The 24,407-nt window shown below is 39.5% G+C and overlaps 1 protein-coding gene across 3 annotated transcripts in view; it reads left to right on the top strand.

The window, feature by feature from the left end:
• Positions 1-24,407, top strand: part of arhgef3 (Rho guanine nucleotide exchange factor (GEF) 3) — a 102,496-nt gene that overhangs the window by 65,923 nt on the left and 12,166 nt on the right. For 2 of the 3 annotated variants that reach the window (XM_010882084.4, XM_010882087.4), the window contains 2 exons: positions 855-917; positions 24,075-24,182. In XM_010882084.4, the coding sequence (XP_010880386.2) occupies positions 855-917; positions 24,075-24,182 (171 nt within the window). Of the gene's footprint in view, positions 1-854; positions 918-17,857; positions 18,252-24,074; positions 24,183-24,407 lie in introns of those variants that run through there. The other variant, XM_029114286.2, reaches the window with a different exon arrangement.

The following is a 24,407-nucleotide window of genomic DNA, read 5'->3' on the forward strand; positions in this document are numbered from 1 at the left end:
GCTTATGGTTGTGGCCATAACGCTCTATTTTGGTCTCGTCACTCCAAATTACAGTGTGCCAGATGCTGTGAGGCGTGTCAAGGTGTTGTTGGGCATATTGTAACCAAGCTTTTTTGTGGCATTGGCGCAACTCAACCACACCGTCTTTTTCCAGAGCAGACTGTATTTCTCCTGAGGTTACCTGTGGGTCATTCTTTGTATCAGAAACAATTCTTCTGGCAGTTTTGGCTGAAATCTTTCTTAGTCTACCTGACCTTGGCTTGGTATCAAGAGATCCCTGAATTTTCCACTTCTTAATAAGTGATTAAACAGTACTGACTGGCATTTGCAAGGCTTTGGATATCTTTTTATATTCTTTTCCATCTTTATAAAGTTCCATTACCTTGTAACGCAGGTCTTTTGACAGTTCATTTCTGCTCCCCATGGCTCAGTATCTAGCCTGCTCTGTGCATCCACGTGAGAGCTAACAAACTCATTGACTATTTATACACAGATACTAATTGCAATAAAAAAGCCACAGGTGTGGGAAATTCATCTTTAATTGCCTTTTATTACTTGTGTTTGTCACCTTGTGTGTCTGTGACAAGGCCATACATTCAAGGGCATGTAAACTTTTGATCAGGGCCATTTGGGTGATTTCTGTTATCATTATGATTTAAAAAGGAGCCAAATAACTATGTGATAATGAATGACAGGTTTTTTGCAGAATCAGTAATATTTTCAAAATCAATGCCAAAATGTCACAATTTCTGCAAGGGTTTGCGAACTTATGAGCACAACTGTATATTGACCATTACACATGTTCTCTCAACAACAAAAACTTCAATCCTATATGTTTTTATTTTTGTTTATAGAAGAAGAGGAAACAGAAGAGGAGAGATGTGGATTCTCTTAGTCTATGCAGCCTGGACATCAACGTGAGTACAACTTCTTCTCAGACTGCTGGCTTCACATTAACACCCCGCCCCCCAAACCCCCTTGTCTCTTCACTCTCTCCTCTATCATTATGGCTGTTTGCTTGAACCCCCCAGCCCCCTGTAGCTGTACCTAATGCCTCTGACATGAAGTTGTAACGACCATCTTGGAATCCATATGACTTATGTTCCCTCAGTTCCTTTTTGTGTCTGTTTTCAACCTGTTGAACCCCTCCTCCCCTTTCCACTTCCCCTACCAAAAGTTATTGTTTAAAATTGTCGATAATGGAGGAAACTGCAGAACGATTAAACAACACTAATCAGGAGAACACTCACTCTTTGCTCTATTACTATCTTTATTTACTATTCTTTTACTCTCTCCACTCACTCCTTTTTCTCCTCTCTTTACCCTCTCTCTACTTTATGTCCTTTCTTCATCTTTCTCGTTCTTGTGTGTGTGAGGCACTTCTCTGTAGTCTATATGAGACTGTTTGCTCCCCAATGGTCAGTCCATTTCCAGGTCTAGTTTACTCTCCTCTGGTGTCATTAGTAAATGGCTAGTCTCTGACATTCCAGGCCCTATGGCTCACTGTGGGAGACCAGTGAATAGCAACAGGAATAGCTGAGTGTTTGTGTTTTCATTTTGTAGTCTTTGTTTGGAATTTTCTCTGCCCTGAAGCACCTTAAAATGCTACATTGCAGAAATACAGTGCTAGTTTCAAATATTTTCATTAAATGCTTTTACAACAGTGGTACAGTGTGACGCTAAGGTCCCTCATGTACATGAATTTTCTTTGTGTGCATGTGCGCTCCAGGCACTTTGGCTGCTTCTGTTGATGTGCACATTAATTTGCAGCCAAGTCCAAATTCTTAGACGCAAGATAATCTACTTATCTTACAGAATAAAAACCACAATAAAAACAAAAACATCAATTTGCTCCAAGGCAGTACTTTTAAACACCAGACTGAAGAGGCCTTTGTCTTCCAATCTCAGACAGCAGTGTAACCAGAGAACAATAGAGGTTTGGGCTGACACCAAACGCTTCTATCACGTTGGTGATAAATGATATGCCTTGAACTTGTGTTGGCTGTTGGCTATTTTCACACAGTACATTGAGCGTGTCCAAACAGAAAACCAAACGGTGGAATCTGCTTTGAGGGATTTTGCAACTTAGCTACTCTATTTAAGTGTTGAGACATAGGCATCATGGAGGAGAGAATTGTTTAGAAGTCTGAGTGATAATGGAGTTTGTGAGTGTCTCTGGGTGGGGTGTCCGTTGATTGACAGGTCCAGAGCCAGGGAGAACAGAGCTGGGTGTGGGGTGGATGAGGTCAAATGTGAGGAACCGTGGTGATTAAATGCTGAGCATTGTGATGATTAGAGTTCAACCATTGTTTTTTAAACAGCACTCCTCCCTTTACCGATTCTAGTGAGTCAACTGTAAACGCTAACAGAATAGGAAAAATGTCTCTCCATGGATTCCCCCCCCCCAATTTCAGGTACACACTATTTATTTAATACAAACTATTTAAAGATTTTCTGTTAATGTTGTCATTGGCACACAAAACATTTAATTGAAAGTGACAACTGAGTTGTCTGTGTTGTATATGTAAATGTACTATATATATACACATTATGAACGTATATATATATATATAATATGTATATCTTATTGAAATATGTTATTTTTCTCTTACTAAAGTTGTCAAGAAATAATCCAGCTTGATATGTCTCTCAAAATGTGCCATTAATGAAGGTAATAAAACATTTACTGGTAGAACTCATCAGAGTTTCTTTCATTAACATTTTGATTTTTCTATTATTATTGTGAAGTTGTTTTGTAAAATAATATATTAAAGTTAAACATATAATTGTATTTGATTATAATTCCTGCTGGAAACACCAAAATTGTGCTTTAAATTTTCCAGCAGCACTCCCAAGTCCTTGACACGTCATTGCACAACACTTGATTAAATGATGTTTCAACAAACAATATAATGGGTTATTTTGGGAAATATCACAAGACGGTGTGTTTCAATACTCAAAGGCTAAAGTTTTATTTTCTTTAAATTGCTGGAGGTGGTTTCTCTAGCTGTTTTCAGTACTCTAATCAACATGTGGTGTTAGAAGGTACAGTACTTATTACAAACTGTAAACTATTAATTTAGAATTTGAGGCCAAACCGGGTCTTGTATGTGCAACATACAGGTCAGGGCAGGTCAGGGCAGCGTCAGAGCTGGATCCAGGTAAAACCAAGGGGTTACAGGGAGAACCGGTGCCACGTGCCTGCTTGGCATGCGCTAAGCATGGTGACTGATCTACTGACTGACTGGCTAGCTAGCTGACACAATGGCCAGGCTTATATCAACAAGTCCAAGCAGCTTCTGGCAGGGTGTGCGTGTACAACTGGAAAATTCTATTGTTTCTGTCCCTAGTCATTTTGAAGAGGAAAATTGTTAGTGATTGCTATCAAACAGTAAATGTTAAAATCACCAAAGTCTGAAGGCAATATACACTTCAACTAGCAGGGCCAGAAAGTTTGTATAGTATTCAAAGCCAGTGCATTTGTATTGTATATGTAGGACTTGGGATGCAATACTTGGGATGCAATGGTTACACAATTAGGCATCATAAATCAGGATTACAGTTAAATAATAATAAGCCCTGAATGTACTGTGATCCTAGCAACGCCTCTGATGCAAATTATTCAGAAACAATGATTACTCAACATTAAGTAAATATGATTAATCCAAATGTCATGTCTAACATTTACCAATTATATATTTCTCCTAAAGTTCTCGGAAATTCAAACATTATTCAAATGATAATACTACTATAATAGACAAATGACTAATTTGCCAAATGAATACATCTATTTAATACATCATTTGGATGGCCTACTATTGGCAAAAATGTGTTAAACAAAAAAAGACAAAGTACGAAAAAAAGACAAAGTACGAAAATAAATACTAGACATTTACCTATAAATAATCTGAATAATGAGCAGATATTCACTTTAAATTTGTTCATTATTATTCAGTATTAAATTAGTTACATTTGAAAGAACCGCAAACTCATATCTGAAAAAAAAAAAGAATTGCTTTACAAAAATAACACTATCAGAAAATGCAACCAAGTCTTTAAGCAGTTCAAAAAGGAGCACTCAAAAGTCAAACAATTAGATAATTCAATACACTATTCAACCTGCAGCTTACTAAGCCCCTGACAATTAAGTGGCTTTCAGAACTTCAACAAGAGAACAGTTTAGATTCAACATATATGAAATTTAAGCCAGCAACTTGAGTACCAAAAGAAATTAAAACAAAAGCAAATAAATGCTGTAAAATATCCTGTCCAGAACCACACACAAACCTGCTCTCCATATCCCTCCCTCAAGTTTGTAACAAAAAAACATAATTTTTGTGCTTTTCACTTAATTTGCGCATTCTATGGCATGCACAATACATGAAACAACAACACAACAAATACATTATCATCAAATAAATCATAGCAAAAATTATGACTGTGTTTTTATGTTAAATAATTAGCATGTTTTATCAGGTTAGCAATTATTGTTGTTGCATGAAGGACAGTTAGCAAGTAAGATAGGTGTGCAATTGCTATTAGTAGTCACCATATCAACATTTATCTGCAGCTAATGGGAATCACCTTAACTAGAATGTGAAGAATACATGAATTGTGTTTTGGACCAGAGAATTATATGCTTGGAAACAATGCTTATTAAAATATTATTGAGATTTCGTCAAAGCTTGTCACAAACATTTTCAAGCATTAAGCTATGTGAAATGTTGAGCCTTGTCTGGCTAGTTGCGATTGAAACAGTTCATGGTTAAAACAAAACACTTGTATTCAAATGCATATGAATATCTAAAGGAAGGATATCATCCTACTTTTTCTACATCAGATTCACCACTTATTTACTACTCACCTGCAACAACATACATCTCTCTAGACCATTTACACAAACGGAAGCATTGCACCATTAAAAATAGTCACTGAAATACATTGCAAGTACGAAAGATAAAGTATAATATTAGAAGCATTTATAGATTCAGAACTATTTACAATGTGCCATGTTGTATATTGTCCAAGTTAGCCCAAGCTGTCTGTGAAATACTTTTTTAGTGTAGCTCAGCGCTTCTCAATAATGAGGAGCAAAAATAACAAACAGAACTTCAGCCGAACAAGAGCAGAACAGAAACATTCTGTGCTATCCTCTCCTACCCAGATATACATATATACAAAATCCGAGTGCATTGTTACATTATGCTTATCTTGTTGGCTGTATACAGCTTTGGCTACAGGAAAGCAGATTTTAATAAGAATCCCTCATGGTTTCATACATTACTGTCACCGCAGCAGAGATATTGCTTTCAACTTTACAAAGCATTGTTTCTGGAGTTTAAACTAGATAACTGAAACAAAGCCACATTCATTTCCTTATCAAATCACTAATGTTACACCAATAACAACACCTACCTTACGTGTTATCTGTATGTTAACCTCTGCTTATATACCATAGCTAGATATCAACTGTACCCTGTACAACTCCTTGTTTGAAAGTAGATGGACCCTGATTTCTGTCATTCATTCATTCACTCACCATAGAGCAGTTGTAAATAGGATGAAGACAAACAGAAACAGCTCATACACTGGGGATATGAATTCCGATGCCAATGTAGTTTGACTGTTATAACAAGGACATTTCAGAATATGTACAAATGTACTTTGTTCTGATATTGTACATTGTTCAGTAAAATATTTGTCAAACCTGTTAGCTTGGCATTTAGAGCAACTGCCCAGGATCCGTTGTGTTTGGTAGATTAAGGGCCAGTTGGCAGGGTCTTGGACCCAGGTCACAAATTTCAACTGTCTCAATCTGCTTTAGAAGGTAAATAGTCAGTATTTCCTTGATCTGGCAATGTGCAGTCAGATTATTTCTGGATCAAGAACCTTGGAAAACCTTGGCTAAAATGTCATTGTTAAAGGAATGTTTGTCTATGATGAAATTAAAATGTGACTGGAATTCTATCCATTCTGTGTTGCTTAGAGATGTGTCTCAAATCATATCTAACCAAATTCCTGGATTATGTAATAGACAGAACCAACAATAAGCCAACACAATGGCTTTGAAACCATCTGTAAGGACTCAACACCACAGTCTGTTTTTAGCTACCAACAATTTGTCAGTACAGACAAATGATCAATCAGTCTGTGTGTGAGTGTGTGTGTGTCTGTGTATGGGTGTATGGGTGTGGGTGTTTGTGTGTGTGGGTGTGGGTGTTTGTGTGTGTGTGTGTGTGTGTGTGTGTGTAAATGCATTAGGCCAGTCTATTTCAGGACAGATGAGTCAGGGATCAATCTTCCTGTGTTCCTGAAGCCAGAGAATAGTGGCCACTTTTTATACTGGTGGATAGGAAGGCTGACATTAGTTGGCATTTTATAAATAACCCTCTTTCAATTAACAAAGCACCCGAATACAATCTTGAATGGTTTTAGGTTTGTCTCATTGTATTTAGCTATATAGGTGCTTCTTAGGTTTAACGCTGGGCTGCAGTAAACCATTTCATGAGCCTTTTACTGCGCAGTTCCATTTCATGGACGTTTGTTCACACTTTTCGCCAAATAAATATGTCTATGGATCCCAATCATTTCAAACCTTTAGATAAGTATCTGCATTAGTATCTGAAGATGTAGAAGCTTTTGCCTATGTGTTGTGGTTTTAATCTCAGATCTTCTGAAATATGAACAAGAGAGGTGGGCGATTGTATTGTAACGGATTATTGTTTGTCTGTTTGTGATCGTGCTGGGACGCTTGCTTACATTTACCAGAAGAAAATAACTTATTTTAGAAAACATTTGAATCGTTCGTTTGGTTTCTTTTTTCTTTTTGCCTCTCTTTTACGCACTCGTTATATTCTCACCATCATAGCTACATTCAAGTTGATTGACGTCGATCAAGTCTATTAAATCAGAGCAGCGCACCCGAAATCTTAAGCGGGGGAGGAATTCAGCAACAGCAGATAAGCGAAGATCAAGCTGAAACTAGCCCACTCCGCAAAGAGTGTAGAGAAGGTAGTTATTTGGGAGCACTTGAGAGACAGGGTGAACTTGTCAGAGAGAGAAATGCAGAGAAAGTCAGAGAGAGTGAGACCAAGGGTACGTGAGTGGACACAGTCGTGTGCAGAAGGTACCAGTGGAAGACAACTCATGGAGAGATTACATGGGTATGATTTGTCAGCCAGGTGTGCATCTTAGGTCATCTCTGGGTGAACTGGCTATCTCGCTGGCTCAGTTGAGGCTAGTTGTGTACTTGTGGCTGGGAAATTGAAGGTTATAAAAGCAATGCTGGGCAGGCAGCATTCCTGGCTCAGCCTAGCGTGCGAGGAGTGGGTGTCTGTGTGGGTGTGTTGCTCATCGTGCCTCAGGGGAGCAGACAGCTCGTTGTCCTCAGTGGAAGCCCTTTGATTGATGCCTGTTACAGCAAGAGGCTGCACCCAGTCATCGTTAAAACATTCACTCAACACACACACACACACACACTCAGGCCCTCAGAAAAGTTTGACCAATAGAATATCATTGATTAACTGTCACTTGATCAACAACACTCCAGTCATGTCTGAAATCACTTCCTGTTAATAAGGTACTTCTTAAATTCTTTAGTGGCATGAATCTCTGTGTTTGTGGCTGGTTAGCTGTTCTTTCATCTCCCCTTCTCTCCTTAACTCTTTCTCCTGTTTCTCTCACCTTCTAATCTAAAAGCTGATGTGTGTGTGTGTGTGTGTGTGTATTCTTGGAGATGTTTTACTTTTCCCAGATGTTTGGGTTATTGAGCGCATCTCACTGTGTTATCAACCCAATGAGAGCACCATGTTCTAAAGTCTAAGATAACTGCCCAAATAGTGAGAAACCTCCACCCCTTTTTAATCAGCTGTGGTTCAGGCAGAACCTGGCGGTGGATGTGTCTACATCTCCACTGTTAGAATAAAGCATTTTTTCCCGTTGATTGCAGAGATTAAGGGAATAAACACATGCATGCCAACCACACATACACACTTCCCAAAAATCGAGGGTTCAGAATCCCAGCACCCCCACACCCCTTCCCACCTGATCCAGACCCGTGTTCTGACAGGTTGTTTGATACCCACCGCAGCTTTCATGTGCTGCCCTTTGAAGAGCACTTCACTGAGCTGAGCCATGTCAGCGAACAACGGTGACCTTAACCTTGATATATTTTGAAGAGCTTTTTCACTCATTACATTACATTGGTCGAAGTCACTATTAAACTATCTTATCCTCTCCCCTCTCAGTTACAGGGGAAAAGGAATCTTGTAAGTGAAATGAAAAACCAACAGCCAGTTGGTTATACATTTTATTTTGGATGTGCGTCGGACAAAATGAACACAAATTGATGTTGGACAAGAACATTTTCAATTTACATTTATTATTACTTTGTCATGTTTAAATATTGCACCGCTTATTATTTTAAAGAAGCTTATATAGTGACATTGGGTTCATAGCGGACATTGTGCCAAAATGTGTACCATAGGTGAATTGAGTTATGTCACCCTTTTATGATAATTAATTAAATTGCCATTTGATAGATATTGAGCATGAAAGTAATTGAATTAAGCTTGACACAATGTATGAGAGTACTAACTACACTCACCTAAAGAATTCTTAGGAACACTATACTAATACTGTGTTTGACCCCTTTCGCCTTCAGAACTGCCTTAATTCTACGTGGCATTGATTCAACAAGGTGCTGAAAGCATTCTTTAGAAATGTTGGCCCATATTGATAGGATAGCATCTTGAAGTTGAGATTTGTGGGATGTACATCCAGGGCACGAAGCTCCCGTTCCACCACATCCCAAAGATGCTCTATTGGGTTGAGATCTGGGGCCATTTCAGTACGTTGAACTCATTGTCATGTTCAAGCATTCCCCACACCATTACACCACCACCACCACCAGCCTGCACAGTGGTGACAAGGCATGATGGATCCATGTTCTCATTCTGTTTACGCCAAATTCTGACTCTACCATCTGAATGTCTCAACAGAAATCGAGACTCATCAGACCAAGCAACATTCTTCCAGTCTTCAACTGTCCAATTTTGGTGAGCTCGTGCAAATTGTAGCCTCTTTTTCCTATTTGTAGTGGAGATGAGTGGTACCCGGTGGGGTCTTCTGCTGTTGTAGCCCATCCGCCTCAAGGTTGTGCGTGTTGTGGCTTCACAAATGCTTTGCTGCATACCTTGGTTGTAACAAGTGGTTATTTCAGTCAAAGTTGCTCTTCTATCAGCTTGAATCAGTCTGCCCATTCTCCTCTGACCTCTAGCATCAACAAGGAATTTTCGCCCACAGGACTGCCGCATACTGGATGTTTTTCCCTTTTCACACCATTCTTTGTAAACCCTAGAAATGGTTGTGCGTGAAAATCCCAGTAACTGAGCAGATTGTGAAATACTCTGACCGGCCCGTCTGGCACCAACAACCATGCCACACTCAAAATTGCTTAAACCTTTCTTTCCCATTCTGACATTCAGTTTGGAGTTCAGGAGATTGTCTTGACCAGGACCACATCCCTAAATGCATTGAAGCAACTGCCATGTGATTGGTTGATTAGATAATTGCATTAATGAGAAATTGAACAGGTGTCCCTAATAATCCTTTAGGTGAGTGTATCTCTGTAAGGTAGGACATTGGATGTCCCATTACTGATGGATCCCAAACATCCTGTCCATACCACCTGTTAGGAACTGTGTATGTGACTGTCATAGGACTCTCTGAATAGACCCTTGGGTCATAGGTTGAAATACGCCATACATGGGTATTTTGTAGAACAAACTATTTCTTATAATAGTCTGTGTAATGGTTGGCTATGAACACTAACCACACATTAAAATGTCTGTAAGACGTCAGTAAAACATCAGTGGAGACCTTTGTGGTTACACCATGACAACGGGCTTTCACCATTCACTTCTACATTCACAGATTGTCACAATGCTGGAAATGAAACACATGTGGAGGTCTGGGATTACAATTCCAAGCTTTAGACCTTCACTTCATGCCCAGTAGGGCTTGTATCTTTCCAATAAAGGAAATTGATGTTCAGGGGAACATTGAACCCTTACATAACATAAACAGATCTTCCACCAGCAGTGAGGTAGAGAGAGGTCTTTCATTTCTGACATCAATGAGAGTTATTTTTTCCATCTCTCTTTAAAGATGTGTAATGCCTTATTTCTTTGTCACCTGGAGTGTGTGTGTGTGTGTGTGTGTGTGTGTGTGTGTGGGGGGGGGGTTCAGGTGGTCTTTGCTAGTCAACGCTGCAAAAGCAAATCAAAGGTGTAATGTCACCTGAGCTCACATTGTTATTTGTATCCTCTTGGCGACAAGATACATAATACAGTGCAATGTGGTTTGAGTATGAAAACATGGACAATATTTCATTGGAGAGCCACATCCACAGTAACCTTTAGTAATTAGGGTGTATTTGTATGAGGATGTTTACACATCATAGCAATGCGTCTTGCAGCTGAAATTGAAAACAAGCATTTATCATTAGTGTCTCCTCATGCTAAACCATTTTCATGCATTTTGTATCAGTTGAAAACAACCCTGTTCTGATAAAGTAATGAGGGTCCTGACTGAAACATTGATCTTCTGCGCTAAAACAAATACCAGGTCCTAAATTAACTAGAAAAGCCAATATGGACATGAGGACAGTGCTGAGGGCTGTTGGACAAATGAACGGGTGAAAATAACCCCAATGCAGAGACACACACATGCAGCATTCACTGAAGCATAATGATATGGATTGACTCCAAAGCCTGAGAGTCACTGAGTATTTTTTGGTTCCCTAAAGCTGTACATGTATTATTTACATGCATTTTTTCATATATTAACTGCTTTTCGCCTGCACATCTGTACAGAAACTCTGAAATCTTTATATTCTAGTTGTGGTCAGTTAAAAATAATCTCAGAGCAAGGTGTCTTTTACAGAAATGTTGTGGTTGACATTATTTGCGGTGTGGCATATTTTTAAAGAAGTACTGTACAGTCATAGTGGTATTGTACTGCATTGTAGTCATGTGCAACAAGAATGGTAACATAGTGGTTATGGCTGGTTCACATGGACAGAGAAAATGCCCCAGTGAGTCAGACTGTCATTTGCACTATGGTAAATAAACTGAATGGAGCTGTGATTCAAGAGATGCTCTTTTGGTGTAAGCCTTGTTTATCTTACACTGGGCCTGCTTACACACAAACACATGCTGCCACACATGTTGCCTCTAATTACATTCATGGAGAATAAAGAATTGAGGACCCTTGATATGGTTAAATGGGTTCCTGTTATCCCCCAAAAACACCCGCACAGTGCCACCTAAAATACACAGATGCAAACCTACGCTCCCCTCAGCACTGCACCTCTGCATCGCTGACTCATCTCTCATCTGACCAGCAGAGCATTCATTAATGTAGAGGAAGTTCAGTGAACTGCTTCATCGGCTGTGTTAGTCAGCCCTGTCAGACAAACTTGAGTGTTCAGAACTCAGGAATCGAATATCTGGACAAGTTCTACATGGCAACCATTTGACTCACATTCAGGTTTCCAGAATTTGTGAAATGATTCAAAAAGAAGGATGACTCTTACTTGGGACCCCAGAACCAGTCATATTGGAGTAAATACAGGAGTAGGAGCTCTGTTTTTCTGTACAGGGTTAAGGGTTGTCAACTCTGACTCCAATGGGTATACACAACTGCCAGTGGGGAGGATTTGATATTCAAATGGATCTGAAAGTTTTTTTTTTATGAAGATCATGTATTTATAGTGTACCTTCTGAACCCCATTAAATTTGACACTGCTACAAAAAAATGACCCGGGTTCAGTCAGGACTGGTGCCAAAGTCAAAGCTAGTTCTGAATTATCAAATACACTGTAGATCTTTGTTCATGGTGATGAAGAAATGCAAAAGCCAGAAAGGGCTACTGGATAATGTACTTATCAGCTGAAATTATTACAGATCATTATCTTTTTTTTAAGACACTTAAAAAAATGGTATGGACAAATGTGGTTAACATACCTTAAAAAAGAATGACACAATTTAATAGTGCTTTGTTTTAAAGCATTATGTAATTAGGGGTCCTCTGGTAGGAGAAACCCTATTGTAATTAGGGATGTACCGATACCAGTATCGGGAATCGGGGCGATATTGGGCTCATGTACTCGTACACGTACTCATAGAAATACGCCGATGCCACATCATGGAAACGAACTGAAACTAGTTGGTTGTGTCGGACACAAGTATAGAATAGAACTCAGATTGGTAGAGCGGCAATGACACAAGTAGAGTGCAAGCTCTGCTCTGCTAAATTGTCAAGAGGAGGAAAGGGAAAACAGTAATTTAACACAAGCAATTTGTTTAAACATTGTTTGACATAACAGCGCAGAGTATAATTAGTATGCTAATGTTAGCAGCGCAGAACCACAACAACAGCTAACTCCAACACTGGAGAACCAAAATAATGTCCTTTTTTTCTAGTGACACAAATCCTTTTTTCTAGTGACTCTAGTGACAATTGTATCGTTCATTGTATCGAATGTTTGACAGTTGATTTCTATAACATGATCACTTGCTTCATACCCGGTCCTCCAGCTCAGTTCTCCGATCAACTTCTATTTACATTCGCAGAGAAAAATACATCAAGGCAGGAACATCATAAAGCCATGTTTATAACTGATAATTGTACGCAGACTATGATACGCTGTTAGTTTTACTTTCACAAAGAAAAATAGATAAAGACAGTAGCATTATAAAGATATGTTTGAAACAGATCATTGGACACATGGTAGGTTTAAAATAATTAATGTAGTAGTTGATTTTTGATTGTAATGATAAACACAGATGAAATCATAAACTGAGCATTTGCCTAAGTAAAAATGACTCACGAACGACTCACTCAGTCAGTTTTATCGTTCAATTGAAAGGTTGTTTAATTCATTTGAACATCTGCCAACGGAGTTCTACCCCAAATGCTGGCTTCCAGCTCAGTACCCTACTCTCCGTCCAACAGCTGTTAGTTTGATGTTTTCATAGAAAAGTTGATCAAGAAAGTAGAACTGTAAATACATGTTTGTAAAAGGTAATTGGACGCATGGCCTACAATAATTAATGTAGTATTGGATTTTTGATTGTAATGATAAGCATAGTTGTAATCAGAGAAAAACAAGCATTTGCTTAAGCAGAAAAGAGACGTAAACAACTTTATGATGATGAGCATTCGTTGACCCCGGGCTGTAGGCATTACTGACTCAAATGAACAAAATGTCTTGAAAGATTCAAACTTTTTCCTGTACGACTCGACAAAATCTGATTCAGTAGAAAGAGTCAAACTTCCCATCACTACTGGCGAGGTCAGAGAAAAGTTACTGGCTGTGTCTATGCATACGCACGTTTGGGTTGAACTGTCAGTGACTGTCATATTGATATAAATGTAATCATCATCTGAGCAACAATCCAAGATAAGCTAGCTAACTGTCACAACTTGATAGCTACAATGGATTAGCGTCATGCAGGCAAAATAAGAGATTCGGCAGCAGCAAGACCTCTCATTTTCAAAAAACATAATCTAAACAAAAGCCTGTAATGGGTTGTGTGTATTGTTTATATTTTAAAAGGAAAAATTGTTTGGGGTCAAATGTAAATTAAACAAATGACTATTTAAATAATACATTACATAAGGTAAAGAATATTATAAGGTGGAGCATATTGAGAAATGTTTAGAGCTTAAGTTAATGTAGAGAACTACAACATGTTTACAGGGGACAAAACATTTGATTTTGGCCTGAAAAAATCCTACATAGTGCAGCTTTGAGTACTTGGTTTCGGCAAGCACCCAAATATAAGTACTCATACTTGTACTCAGTCTGAAAAAAAAATGGCATAGGTACATCCCTAATTTTAATTGTCTGTATTATTGGAGGACACCTATTGTAATTGTTAATATTATTATTAGGGGTCCTCCGGTAGGAAGAACTCTATTGTAATTGTTAGTTAGGAGTCCTCTAGTAGGAGTAACCCTATTGTAATTGTCGGTATTACAGTATTATTATTCATTTATTTATTTTTCCTTGAAATTGCTGAATAACTCAAAGTCCCTGATTGAAAATGCTGTACACTGAAATTATAGACCATGAGTACCTAACTCAAAGACACCTTCCCAGATTCCTCAACCAGGGGCGCTACAGTACAAGATTCAATTAGCTAATTTCAAAATAATGGCATTTTAACCCTGTTTGACCTATAGTTCCACATCTTTGGGGAAATGTCTCATTTCTCATGAGGAACAAAAAAGCCTCAAGAACCCATTAAAATCCATCATAACTAAAACTTTTATAAAGATGGATTGAGCTGCCCTTTGGCATACAGGTGTCTCATACATGCCTCCCTAGATTTGATTTTGGGAATTAGAGATATCTTGCAAGATCGTGAAGAAAATGGCTGATTACTGTATAATATATTTATTCCAAATATTAATGTCTGCATTGTTTTATGGAACTATAATCTATACATTTCATATTCATTGTGCATTCTGATACCACGCCCATATCACACCATGTGCATTTGTTTGTTGATATCTCAAAGGACGGCAAAATGGTAGCCAACAAAATTCTGACCATTTTCAGCACAAGCTAATGCTAATGCTACTAAATGCCTTCAAAACTCTTCTTCACCTGAATCATACATCAGATTTATTCACCAGTAAATTTACAGACTCTAGGCCATACTTCTGAACTGTTAATGAACCTAGTTGCTATGTCAAAAATCAACTTAACTATGACTTAAAGTTCGCCCTTTATGCTAACTTTAATCACCACTCTAAAAATTCCCTTATAATCAACCGGTAGTCCGATTGACTTGACAGTTGGTGTACAGGTGGCTCATATGTGCCTAGAAGGCTGTAAGGAGATAAATTGCAAGATGGCGGATCAATTACATCAGTAAAAAGGTGGTTAATGTAAGTCCATTGGCCAATAGAAGGTAGGTGATACAATGAAGTAACCAACATCTATGTTGTCTGAATCTGTTTGTCACACACGCACACACAAACACTCTTAGTGAAACATTTTTAACAACATATTCTTGCAGTGTCCTACCACTGGGTTTTCCATTGCCAGTGTTTTTGCCAATGGAATCTTCCAGTAGCTACCAGTTGTTTCTGTTGAGGGTGTTGGTGCAACGCTAATTTGTGCGGTGTGGGTGCATTCACACCACATTGTAAAAACATGATTCTAGCAGTTTAATGGATACCTATCCATCGACCTATATAACATTCAGTCCCTGCAATTGCGCACACACACCCTAGACCCCTCTGGCACAGTGAGAAACATAACTGTTTATTTTGCTGTCCACTCATGATCATCAGTCTCTTCCACAAAAATGATTAGGTGATAATGCAGAGTTTTCTGTCCCATGCATTCACTACAACACTAGAACTAGAACACTGCCTGAACAAACATCAGTTTGGCAGCATGGAGGTGCAAGAATTGACCAAAAAAGCAATTTGTGAGAAATTTATGAGCTTGTAGTTATTATGAGTACTAGGAAACTGCTGCTAGTTTCCCTCAGATACAATTCTGCTATACTGTAGATCTCATTGTCTTCCCACTCCTTCTGAGACTCCTGTTAGGGAAGTTAAATGGTCACTTATCTTTCTCATAGACATTTCAACAACATTACTGCTTATTCTGCTTCCAAACGTTGAGTAGTAAAAAAAAGCAAAATTATTTAAATATGAGCATTTGCAACAAACAAATTGCTATATAGAGAGTCATTGGCTGGGAAGGCAGGACACAACCACAGAGGTTTTCCTGGACAAACATAGTTTAATTATGTATAACAGAAAAAACGTACAAACGGCAGGAACAGGCTACAGTACCAACACACTAACGACAATGAACAACAAGAAACACTGGGGCAGGAGGAACTTAAATAGGGACACAATGAGGGAGCAAACAAGGCACAGGTGGAAACAATAAGGACAAGGACAGGCTGCATGTAGGAACACAAACAAAAACCAAAAATAACGGGGCTACATTCAAAAACAAAAAACAAACGGAACCGAACCTCACATAGAGAAACAAAGTTGGATTGTTTTGTTACATTTTACATCATATATTGATAAAAATAAATAAAACATGCGATTTCTAATCTTTTGAATTAAACGTTCAACATCGAGACGATTGCATTTATTCAAAATTTTTATTCATGAGCAATCTTGTAAATGTCGGTTAGAAAGATGAGTGACCAATTTACGTTCAAACCTGAATCTCAAATAGAGTGGGTGGATTGTGTGACCCTATTTAATTGTGGGACAATAAAGGTTTTTGGTATTCTATTTTACTAAAGTAGTTTGCTACAAAACGTGCTCTCACAGTGACTGCCAAAGGGCTGGATGTACTACCACTGAAATGCACTAATTAGAACAAGTTGCCAAGTTGATTTTCAATAGAGCTCAACAGATTCTGTGGGGTTACTAGGCTCCTGCACTGATACAAAAAGATTCTTATGTCTAAATAACCAAAACGCCTGGCTCTAGATATGACACTTGAATAGTATAGTTGTCTTTCTGTGTAGCTATGCCTATTCCTTAAAAAGTTGGGTTCCATTTACTATTTCTATCATCCAAATGGTTTTATCAATTGACCTATTCTGTACGGATTACTGAACGAACAGGAAATGGTAGAATATTATTTCAATGTTTTTTTCCAAATCGTTTTTTAAACCCATGTTGTACCCAGTAAGGTGACAGAGAAACGTGTTTTCATTTGCAGCAATGACCTGAATATTGGGCCAAACAAGGTTAGACCCAGACATAACCAGGGCATAGTGTTGGTCTAATGTCCTGAACCAGTCAGGTCAGGACAGGCTGATTCTATTTTCTATTGTCAGATATTGACACTGTGAATGGGAATGGCATTAAGGCTTTGACTGTTTTGAAACATTTCGACCAAGGGCCGTTTGGTTTGTGTGACACTGCTGAGTGACAATGTGAGAAAGCCTGTTTGTTTACAGCTGGGCAGTACTGTAGCTCGAGGGCTGATAACTAGCCAGGGCTGGGACAGGGCTGTACACACATGTACAGATGAGCACACACACAGGCATGCACTACACACACACGTGCACATACACACCGTACACTTTCCTCCCCTGGCCTAGCATACATATTTCTCTGGTCTGATAGGAAAACACAAAGCCAGGAACTTCTCAGCCCCTTCCAGAACAAAGACCTTTAAAACTGGAATCAATTTCCTGCTGGTCTGTAACATGAGCTGCCACTGTGCTACACAAGGTGTTAGGGACCAACCTAATAGTTGCTCTTTTTAGTCTTTTAATACAGTAAGTACTTCACCAAATCATAGAATCCAAGGATAGGCTAATCACCCAATCTCTGCTTACTGAAACTGGAACAACAGGAGAATTTAATAAAGTATGCATTTTGTTCCGGCAGTTTTTTCATTCATAATTACTGTACCAAATCCTAAAACACAACATTTATGCAACGCACCCCAGGTAGAGGACTCAGATTTACTTTTATAAGTCAAGAGTGACCCTAGGTTTTTTTCTGATTCGTGTTTAATAGCTTTCCCATACTGCACAGAACACTCTTAAGTCATTGAAACCGTGGAGGGGAGAGGTGTGCAAGGCATGACACCAAGGTTATTTTGGGGGATTATAAAAATAGACAAACAAATGTTTCATGAGCTCATCTCAAAACTTGCTGTGCTTAGAATTTTTTTTTTTAACTAATGCATAGGACGGCACATTCTGCAGCTCAGCACACCTCCATTGAGATGGGATGTGATGAAGGTAATTTTTCTCCCCAGTGCGCGGCGCAATCACCCGCTCTCGGTTGCAGTGAACTGCAGGCACGCTAAGAGCGCACGAGTCTGCACAGTTACGGTTTTTGCTGACAAGCTCACACAAATTTTCTCCTGGCATTTGTGGTTTGTAAAACAGTGGAACAGACAGTGACAACGCACCGGGGATGAGTAGGCAAGAAGAGTTTATAGATTTTACCCTACTGGAACTTGACTTCTCGCAGCCCTGGCGAGCACCGTAGCTGCTGGAAGACTAGCCAGTGCCTGTGACTACCCAGCCGCTTTTACCTCCGTGGCCGGGGAAAGTGACAGCAGCATGGTGGTGGCCAAGGATTACCCCTATTACCTCGTCGTGAAGAGGGCGAACTGTTCTCTGGAGGTGCAGAGTGTCCGTAGCAGCAAGATTCATCCGCGTAAAGAGCTGGAGGTAGGGAGTTTCATTTGCGAAACACATAAATTTTATTAAATTCCTACAATTTACACATCACGATTGTTTTTTGATTTAAGGATAGATTTTCTGCATCATGAAAGCAACAATAGCCTGAAACAGTTCGGACTAGATACAGTTCCATTTCATTGCAAGAAACAATTATGTATATTATATACATTTTAAAACTTTACCAAGCGGCATGGTTTGGGTCATTGCATAACTATTTCTCTGATTTTAACAAATATGTAAACGTCACACTGAGTTAATTTTACATTATTACATTTCTGGGGTCAATTGTGTACATGTACAGTACTGTAGTTTGTGGGATTTCGTTATTTTGGGTAAAAACCTATCCTGAGAGCTGTTGGCCGATGATTACTCCCTCACTGTTATTCAGGCAGAATAACAGGGTTCGGAATTTTATATCTGAGCGAAAAGTCAAGTGTCACACAGCTGGTTATGTGCTCTTGTGTGGCACGTCTTATTATGGTGCCTCTCTAGTGCAACCACGCAGCCACGGCGGTTTTATTGGAACATTATTAGTTTTGTTCTTTTTCTACAGCTTAGTTCTTGACAGACGCTTTTTGTCACATCAGCCAGTCAAAAGCTGTGTTATTAACAGATCGATAGCTTAGCCTACTAACAAGAAAACACATAATCAACAAAATCTAGGTCGCAGGTTTCTTTCTAATCAGCAACCATATGTTTGTTGTTGCAATGTAACACAAATAAGCTGCTTCAAGTTGTAAAACTTAGTAGGGAACTAGCAAACTGTGTTTAACATACTCGTTGAGAAAGGATGAATTTTGAACTATTAGGAGAAACTTCGCAAATGCTTTTGTTACTTTAAGCTCAGAGGTTAACATTTTCCATAACACATGAAAGTGGCCTTAGACATTCTAACTGATTGATGGGAGACAAGGAGTATGTTTGATCCTGCTAGGGGAATGAAGAGGGGCAGCCTGGGACCAGAAATCGACCCTGGTATTTCTAACACAGGCCCGCAAAAAACTGTTAATGAAAGAACCTGTCTGCCCCTGTAAATGTACTCAGGAATACTGCTGTTAGACATTTTACACATTTTGGGGGTAAGAGTTACACAAATGTACTAAACTAGATCCATTTTCTTCAGTTAAGTTCTATTAGATACCGGGAGCTATTAAAAACAATGCATTTGTAATAGGGACTGGGAAACATTTGCATTAATTGTCATTAATCACTGTATTGATATCAAGAGTTGAAGTACTGCTAGCTTTTCTACCTGATGCATTTATGAGAATTTATTTCATTTACCTCCTTTGGCCAGTATGTGTACTCTATGGTTTCTATCAATCAAATCAATCAATCAAATTCATTTATAAAGCCCTTTTTACATCAGCAGTTGTCACAAAGTGCTTTTACAAAAAGTTCAGCCTTCTCCCTAAGAAGGCTGAAATTTAGGAAGAAACCTAGAGAGGACCCAGGCTCAGAGGGGTGATCAGTCCTCTTCTGCCGTGTGAACATATTAACAGTACAAATTGTAATAATTAATAAATACATGTGGGCTGAGTCCGGAGTCTATTTTAACTTAGTCCAGGTCGGAAGCATGACCAGATGGACAATGACAGGGACAACACGGGGGAGGGGGAGGTGTCAGCACAGTGGCAGCTGAAATCGTCAGGTATCGTCTTGATCTGCAACACAACCAGGAGGACTTTGGACAGGGACAACAATGGGTTTTTCAAGCCAGGTACTCCTCAGGTGTGGGCCAGGACCTCATGTCCTCCTAAATGTAATACTTGTGCTTAATCTATCAGTTGAATTGCAATCATACCTCAGTTAGCGATAACATTTGAAGTTTGAAACGGAGTGATTTTAATGATATGTCCACAAAACAACACTTATGTTGAATAGTACACCAAGTTCAGGGAACATTTTGGGCTCAAAAGCGAAATTTTACAACCACCCGTCAAAAACTTAGGACAGCATTCACCTGGTGTCGCAGGCCTGAATCAGACCTTGATTAGACGGACAGAATGAAATCCGACAGGACTCGGTCCCAAGGCCAGGAGTGAAAAAACACAGTCCGAAGTACAGTACATGCCTCATGTTTAAGAGTGCTGTGAGAGAACTGATTATGTTCATTCCTGTTTTATACAGCAGGTAACAACAAGGAAGCTGAGTAATGAAGTCCTTCTTATTCCACAATGCCGCTTTTGGGAATTCCCAAAACAGCAGCTCTTAAGTGTTTGTTTTTCTTACTATGAAAGTGTTAGTCAGCACAGTACGACTTGCAGTACTAATCCAAGCCATCCGACCGCCGGTTATTTACTTCACTTACTGCATTGGGTGCCTTATAACAATATTGAGCAGGCCCGTATGGTAATGTGGAACAGGGGCTGGGGCTGGGGCCGGGACCCACCACAACAAAACATGAGTGTTCCTATTGCTCATTATAACGGGAAGTCTAGAAAACAGCCAGGCTACTGTAGAGCACCATGTCAGCAGCCTTTAACTTGGGAGTCATGCAGTGTCAGGTTTCAATGTTCTGAGAATGGGGGGGATGTCAAAGAAAGGCACGCCAAGAAGAACCGTGAGGCTAGGGAGGAGAGAGCAAAGAGACTTGAATGTGAAGACAAGCCGCGTCTGCCCTGAGTATCTGATGATTCACACACACATTTACCATGACATCACCTCTTTGCTCTCGTTCCCTGTCTCGTTCCCGTGTTTCTCATCTGTAGGATCAGTCGCCTGCGGTCCTGTTTTTTCATGTTGTTGCCAGCCTCCACTTACTGAAGCCACTCCTCCAAACACGCATGTTTTTTTCTCTGCTGTGTGTTTGAGAATATTGGCGATTGACCCCCCCAGCACTCACATTGACATGCACCTATTTAAGGTGACTCTAGGCACAGCATTTATTACATTTTTAAGTGTTTTATTAATGGTCATGGTTGTTCAAATGTAATGTTTTCTCTTTTTACAGTGAGTTATATCATTTTGCTGTGACAACAACCGATGTCAATCCTGATTCAGTTCCCATGTTAAATCTCTTTATGTTTACAGTCTAAGACCAGTCAAACACATTTGGGTAGGGGTTACTGAGGCTGGTTTTTCAAAAGTTATGTACCCGGATTAAACTTGAGCTTTTCCCTGAGCTAGTACCTTGGATTTATCACCTGGAGAGAGACTCACACCTTTTTTCATTTCCCAAAAGTTTTACAAAATTCGCATAGATGGAAATCAACCACCCGTTTTTCTTTGTGGAGAATAAAACATAACTGAATAACAGCAGTGACTCACCTAGGTGTCTCAGACACTAACAGTGGGTTTAGTAGGGGTTGGAGGGGCGTCAGTGGGGCTGCCATGCTTGGTTATGTACACTCTATTTTGGGAGATGGGAGTTCTACCGGTTTCCCTCCCAAATCTGTCACCCAGCTTGTCAATCAGTTAACAAGGCAGTAGGTACCACAAGGCCTGGGAACCTGGCTACATCTGGGTAGTGTTGGTAAGTCAGCCAGACAGGATGTCAGCCATGGCTGTGAGAGGAGATAGGATACCAGCCAACCCCTGGCAGTGCTTTTCTGATTGTATGAACTATGAACAGAACATGAGCAACAATTAGTTCCACTTTAGTCACAGACTCAACGAGAACTGAAAAGGGCTAGGTGTTTTTATTTTTGTGTGTTCTTTTTTACATTTACTGACTTTTCTATTTGGAAGTATATCAGGTGGAAGATTATTCCTGGACTTGTTTTTTTTTTTTTTATCCATGAACACCTATCATTGCCTCATCGTAATTATTTTAGTTGAACAGTTTACCTTATCACATAACAAGGTGAGTAAATCTAAAATACAATGCAATGCAATGTATTGCCGTGTCCGTGCAAACCACAAACACACATTTTTCCCTTATCCTTCACCCCAAAGGGGGTAGCAGGGTAGCCTATTAGTCAGCATCTAACCAGTAACCAAAAGTATGCTAGATTAAATCTCAGAACCTGCAAACTGCAAAATGTATTGTTCTGTCCCTAAATCAGTTAACCCCTTATTACTCCCAGGTCTTTTCTGTAAATGAATGTGTGTTCTCAGTCATGCTTACCCGGAAAACAAATAACATCTAACCCTAATTCTAATCCTGAGTCTAAAGTAGCAGACCTGAGGTATGCATTGAGAGGTTAATGCTGAAATTAAGGGCTGCTTTTTTATTGATATGCACAAATGTCTGATCGTCAAGTTATGTTCAAAAACTGGCTTTTAACAATTCTGATTAATTTAAAAGTGATTGATTTTCACTGTTTGTATCATCACAATGCCCTAGATACTGGAAAACCTTCAACTGTGTTGCAATGTTGTAGTACCATGTAATGAGCCAATATGTAACACCATAATTGATTTACTAGTTCCAATCAAGACCTGGGAGCATGTTTAGGACAACATAACATCAGGACATAATTAACACGGCCTATATCTTGTGTGTATATTTTCATTTGACTTACCTGGTAGGGACCATAATTTCAATACAGCGTTTCTGGCATTTTTCAAGGTGTAATTTTTGATCAACTTTCTACTTTTGGATAGACCTTGATTTTCATTTTAGGTTTGTTTTTCCGAATCTCCAAGCCATGCATCAGTATTTGTTTTGTTAGTTAATCCGTGAAACTGACTTTTTCATGGAAAACAGTTATAACTACATTGGGCAGATAGCAAATAGTTACCACAAATACAATAAAGTACAGGTGTGTCGGCTGATAATTGAATTGTTCCTGAATCCTGCATATTACGATGTCTCCATTTCTAGAGACAACAATCTCTTTCTCTGTAAAGATCCAAGACTTATGTGATTGAGTGGCATCTCAGCGAGGGATGCAGTAAATACATGAAGGAACTGCTGATAGTGACAACACTGATTGGAAGGTCAAAGGTCAAATTAAAACACATCAACAGACTGCCTTACCTCTTGGTCCTTCCTTAAGTCAGTCGGGTGTCAAAGCCTTGTGAAGAAGGGTGTACCCAGTCTGAAAAGACAGAATCCTGTTCAAAAGCAGTAGTTATGTCACAGGTTGTCTGCAAAAGAACAGAGAGAGAGGAAAGTATATGACAAACAAGAAAAAGAGAAGAACAAGACAAAAAGGAAAGGGGGAACTGAGGATGGATGAACTGAGTACTAAGGCTGATGCCTAGGGCTATTGCAGGTTGCAAATATTCATTTCCTGTCAGTCTGGCCCTGTTGATTTTGACTGTAAAAACCAGAGATTGGAATGCTCTCCTGATGGAGCGCCCGCGTGATGCTGTAGGGTCATAGTCTGTCATGATCAAAGAAGCGCTGTATTTCTGTCAGCTGACGTAGTGAAGCCAAGCCACAGACCGCCCAACCTGCAGAGGGGAGCGAACAAGGGTAAGGGGAAAGAAGCACATTTCACTGGTGAATGTGCTGGAGTTGTGTAGGCCTTTGTGTCTGTTTTCCGATCACAGACACTCTTTCTCTCTATTTTAAAGCATAGTGGATAAACAAAAGTGTTGTGTGTGGCTGGCACGGGTGTTCCCTTGGTTAACGGTGGTCAGGAAGGTTAAGTCTTCGTAGTCATGATAGATGTGGGGTTTTGAAGGAAGAGAGAGCGCCATAGAAATGACTAGGTGTGATGAGGATGAATATTTCGCTCCTGCCCGGTCAAGTCAGTGGGCTCCGATGGATGTTGTCAGGCAAAAGGTATCAACTACCACAAATCTGCCAAACAGCCACCAGCTGTTCCACATCTTCTGTCTTTTATGAGCTGTGTCTCTCCTGTCATTAAACTTGTGGTTATCTGTGTGTTAACTGCCAGGTGTCTTCTGTCCTTCTAGGAGCCCAGCAACAAGCGGGTGAAGCCCCTGTCTCGGGTTACATCACTGGCCAACCTCATACCTCCAGTCAAGGCTGCACCTCTTAAGCGCATCGGACAAACGCTGCAGGTACGGCCGCGCACCAAATTCTTCTGACAAAGGGAGCACATGACAGAAACAGATCCAGTGTAAAATATTGTATAATGGAAACACAGAGAGAGACATAATAACAACAAAGAAATCCAGAAAAACACATGTCAAAAATGTTAGAAATTGATTTGCATTTTAATGAGTGAAATAAATATTCGACCCCTCTGCAAAACATGACTTGGTGGCAAAACCCTTGTTGGCAAT

The sequence above is a fragment of the Esox lucius genome, chromosome 17, assembly GCF_011004845.1.
Source record: "Esox lucius isolate fEsoLuc1 chromosome 17, fEsoLuc1.pri, whole genome shotgun sequence".
NCBI lineage: Eukaryota > Metazoa > Chordata > Actinopteri > Esociformes > Esocidae > Esox > Esox lucius.